General features: G+C 35.2%; 1 protein-coding gene across 1 annotated transcript; it reads left to right on the top strand.

Annotated features, from left to right (window-relative positions):
• The first annotated feature begins 2,671 nt into the window (after positions 1-2,671).
• LOC130934825 (uncharacterized) lies at positions 2,672-3,868 on the top strand. The gene has a single exon (XM_057864354.1). It carries the CDS (start codon positions 2,672-2,674, stop codon positions 3,866-3,868), a length of 1,197 nt encoding a protein of 398 aa, XP_057720337.1.
• The last annotated feature ends 424 nt before the right edge of the window (positions 3,869-4,292 follow it).

The following is a 4,292-nucleotide window of genomic DNA, read 5'->3' on the forward strand; positions in this document are numbered from 1 at the left end:
TATTAAGATCAACAGCATGAACAATTTATCAAATCAAGATAACAAGATGAATAATTTAATAAGTCAAGAATAAGGAAAATTAAAATACAACAATAATTAAAACTTTGAAATACAGAAAACCAATACAAAATAAGAACTGGAATAATTTAACAAATCAAGAATAGGGAAAATCAAAATATAACAACAATTAAAACTTTGAAATACAAAAAACTAACAAAATAAGAATTGAAATAACATACTAATCATTAAAACAGCAACTGAATAATTAGATTGGAGCATGTTCTGAATATTAAGATTGTATTTGTTTACAGAGACAGAATACTGAGAGATACAGAGACATAAAATCGTGTTTGACAGAGAAAATATGAACAGAAATAATGTGTCTAGAAACACTGAATTAGTGTATTTTATATCCATTCTGATAAGAAGGGTACGAAGACACTAACAAAGTGCACAACTTATTTTTTATTTTTTCTTTTATTATTCTTGTTAATTTTTTATTATTATATTTTTCGTCTCAAATTTTTTGAATAAAAAAATAAATAAATTAGATTTTTATAATTTATTCTAGTTTATCACCAAATAGGATACAAGAACGCAAAATTTTGTGTCTCTGCCCTTTATGTCTCGTTTTCAGTGTCTTGTCTTGTCCTATTCTCAGAAACAAACGCAGCCTAATAGAACAGGGAGAGGGAGCTGGACAGGGCACAACCGAAGGGCTGACGCGGTGGAACAGAGCTGACGATGGCGGGACAATGGCTGTGTGACGGAAGCAGGAGACGAGGCCAACAACTGTGATTTCGAAGCTCAAACGGTGGCTGCACAATGGAGGGGAATGACGTTGCGATGGTGGCTTTGAAGCTCCAAGTTGCGATGGCGGCGGTAGCTTGCTGGTGGCTGGACGAAAGTGAGAGAGGAGCTCGGTGACGATGAGAAAAAGGAGAAGCTCGAGGTCGAGAGTGATGGCCTGATGGTAGTGCTGCGCATTTGCATTGTCGTTTAGGAGAGTTAGGATTGCGTAATGGTTAGAGTTCCTCAATCTTTGGAAAAATTCAAAAAACCAACTGGATTGCTGGTCAGTTCGACGGTCAAATGACAGTTTTTGAAATTTCTAATTTTGACATCTATTTAAACTATTTTTTCTATTGATTCGATTAGCTAATTCAAACCAATTTTCAAAACCTTGTTCAATACAGATAATTTAAATTACAAGCAACATCACAAGTCTTAAATTTAAGATTAACTAAAGAAAATAAAACTAATACTACAAGGAGAAAATGTAAAAATTTATAGGAAAATAATATTTAAACATCTAAAAGTTTATTTTATCTTTTTATTAGCGTGACAAAACTCAAAAACATATTTGAGAATTTTGTGAAATTAATGAATTAAAGCAGAACACGTAAATCAATTTAAGTTGGTCGAATAGTCAATTTATTCGTTTGCTTAAATAAGTGTCGATGATTCGAATATTGTCTTGTGCATATAACAATATCTATTGGCTAATGACAAACTCTTAAATGAAACTCAAATTCACGATAAATTAATCCTTACCTTATCGAATTAGGAGATGTCATAAAAAAAAAGATTAGAACATATAAGTGATAAAAAAAAAAGATCTATACCACCACCAATTAAATTTGATGATTAGTCAGTCTTCTAATTGCAGAAGAATTACAATATCACAATTACTGCTGCACAATAAATACAAAACATTTAAAAAAAAAGAGAAATGTTATTTGTTCTTTAAATTTTTAGTCTTTAATCAACCTTTTAATTTAAATAATATTATTTAATTAATTTAAATATTTATTTTATAAAAAATTATTTATTTTTAAATTTTTTTTAAATTGAATAATAGACAATTTTTAAAGAATACCTAATTGCACTATTTAAAAAATGGGGGCACAAATAAATTAACCCACAAAGGTACAAAACATTAACCCAAATAGGTACATAAAAACAACCCAACAAAAGTACAAATCAATGCATAAAAGCATCAAATTATTCCAATTTGAGTTTCAAGCTCAAAACAAAAAGGAGAAAAATACCAAGTCTTATAATAGACACTAAAATTAGGACAAAATAATTATAATTATTTCAGTAAAATACACATAATAAGACAATATTTCTATCTCATTACAAGTAGAGTTTGGTCTTTTTAATTTAATCGGTTCCTATTTTGCGATACCATATCCCTCTATTTGAAATTATCATTAGCAGTGAATAGTAATTCGAAAATTTTTTGTTACATCGTATTCTATTTCTCTATTTTCTCTTTCTTCCATATTGATGTCTTAACTCTTAACCAAACTCAACATAGATCAAAATTCTATATCAGCATATTATCTATAAAAAGAAAGTATTTTTTTGTTTGGTATTAATATGGGGCATTAAGCCCAAGAGAAAAAACTATAACTAAGGAGATCAATTCGGTTTATACCCCTTTCAAGATCAATTCAGTTAGAATTGGCATGGCTAATTGTGTTACACTTCTTTCTCCAAGAGTGGAGCCTCATACTCTCCAGAAGTGGAGCTACACTGCTTCGATAAGTGAAGCTGTTAAAACCACAATAATCATTCTAGTTCAGCTCAAATACAAGCTCGAGGAAAGTCAAGAAACAATTGATAGTGAAGGAAAAAAAAGGAACACAACTCAACAAGGCAGATCATGGAAGGAATAGAGAACACAATCATGGAAGGGAATGTTCTAGATTTGGAAGCATCTCATGTTCAACATGGAGATACAGTTCAGAAGCTAGTTGGCAGGGTGTTGACGGACAAGATATTAAACACGGTCACAGTGCGCAAAACGATCTTCAATATGTGGGGAGATCCACAGGGCCTGGTGATCACCAATGCAGGACAAAACTACTTCATCTTGAACTTCAAAAGTCAGGAGGAAGCTAGGAGAGCTCATGAAGGTGGACCATGGAGGATTGAAGGGCACATGCTGAGTCTGCAATGGTGGAGATCAAACCTGTCAATTAATGAGGTAAATTACAATCAACTTCCTATCTGGGTTCAGATACATGGTTTACCTTATGATAAAATTAATATTAAAAATGCGGAGAAAATAGGAGCCATAATAGGGAGAGTGATAAGTGCTGAAGATCCTTTTGTTGAAGGAAACATGCTAAGATCCTTTCTGAGGGTCAGAGTGGAGATAAATGTTCAAGAACCACTGAAAACTGGGTTTTGGTTTAAAAGGGATGATAGAAGCCATTCTTGGGCTAAATTCAAATATGAAAAGCTGTATGATTATTGTTATAAGTGTGGGAGAATTGGGCATGACAAAAGAGTGTGTGAAGAGGAGCTAGTGAGGTCACCAGTGAATCCAGAAATTCCCAGATATGGGCCTGAACTTACAACGGCAGGGCTGAGGTCGATAGAAAATGAGGCAAGAAAGGCAGGCATCAGGAGGAGAAAGGAGGAACAAAACAATTGGGTGGAGGAGCTGTGGGAGGCGCGTGAGAGAAGCCTGCAAGGAAGGGAGTGGCTGATAAGACAGGCGCAGAGAGATAGAGGGGAGTCAGGGCTAGGGGGCGTGAGAAGTTCTCAAGCAAGTGCCTCTGCCAAATCTTGGGACAGATCAGCAAATCCAAAAGAACAAATGGGAGAGGGACAAGTGGCAGCACAAGAAATGCAAGATCAACAGGAGGGACCTGATGAAGAGAGAATGAACGGTGGGAAGCACAACAATATAGTCAGACTAAAGGATGACAGGACAGCAAATCATAGAAAAGGGAGAAAGGAAGGGGCCAGCCCACAAAATCAGCAAGCCAGTGAGTCAGTAACAATGGAAAACGTGAAGAAGGCCAAGGAAAAAGAAAAAAAACAGATGAGAATGAGGAGGAAAGCAGCATGATTCCTAGGAAGCATGAAGAAAAAAGTGGGCCAAGCATGAGGAAAATAGATAGTGAAAGAAGAGGGACATGGGCTTTCATCAACCAAAGGCCCAATAGTAACAAACAGCAAATTAGAAGTGGGCCAGGGGAAGAAGGGAGGAACCTTACCATCAGAAAAATACTGGAGCAATTCAACAAAAACATGGCTGAAGAGAAAGGTAAGAAAAACACCGGAGAAAACGCAGAAGAGGTGGCCCAGAAAAGGAATAACATGGACACTGATAGAACAGAACAGAGAGGGAAGCAAATAATCACAGAGAGCGAAGGAGGCTTCTATTATGTAGAACTAGCAGAGGAAGAAGAAGAAATAGTACAGACTAACAGCAAAGCAATAGTTGTGGCAAGAGAATACGAGATAGAGCTTGTTCAAAGGATGAACGAAAA

The sequence above is a fragment of the Arachis stenosperma genome, chromosome 6, assembly GCF_014773155.1.
Source record: "Arachis stenosperma cultivar V10309 chromosome 6, arast.V10309.gnm1.PFL2, whole genome shotgun sequence".
In the NCBI taxonomy this organism is placed as follows: Eukaryota; Viridiplantae; Streptophyta; class Magnoliopsida; order Fabales; family Fabaceae; genus Arachis; species Arachis stenosperma.

What these genes read in the sequence shown, in the direction of transcription:
- LOC130934825 (XM_057864354.1), top strand. Translation starts at nt 2,672, where the DNA reads ATGGAAGGAATAGAGAACACAATCATGGAAGGGAATGTTCTAGATTTG.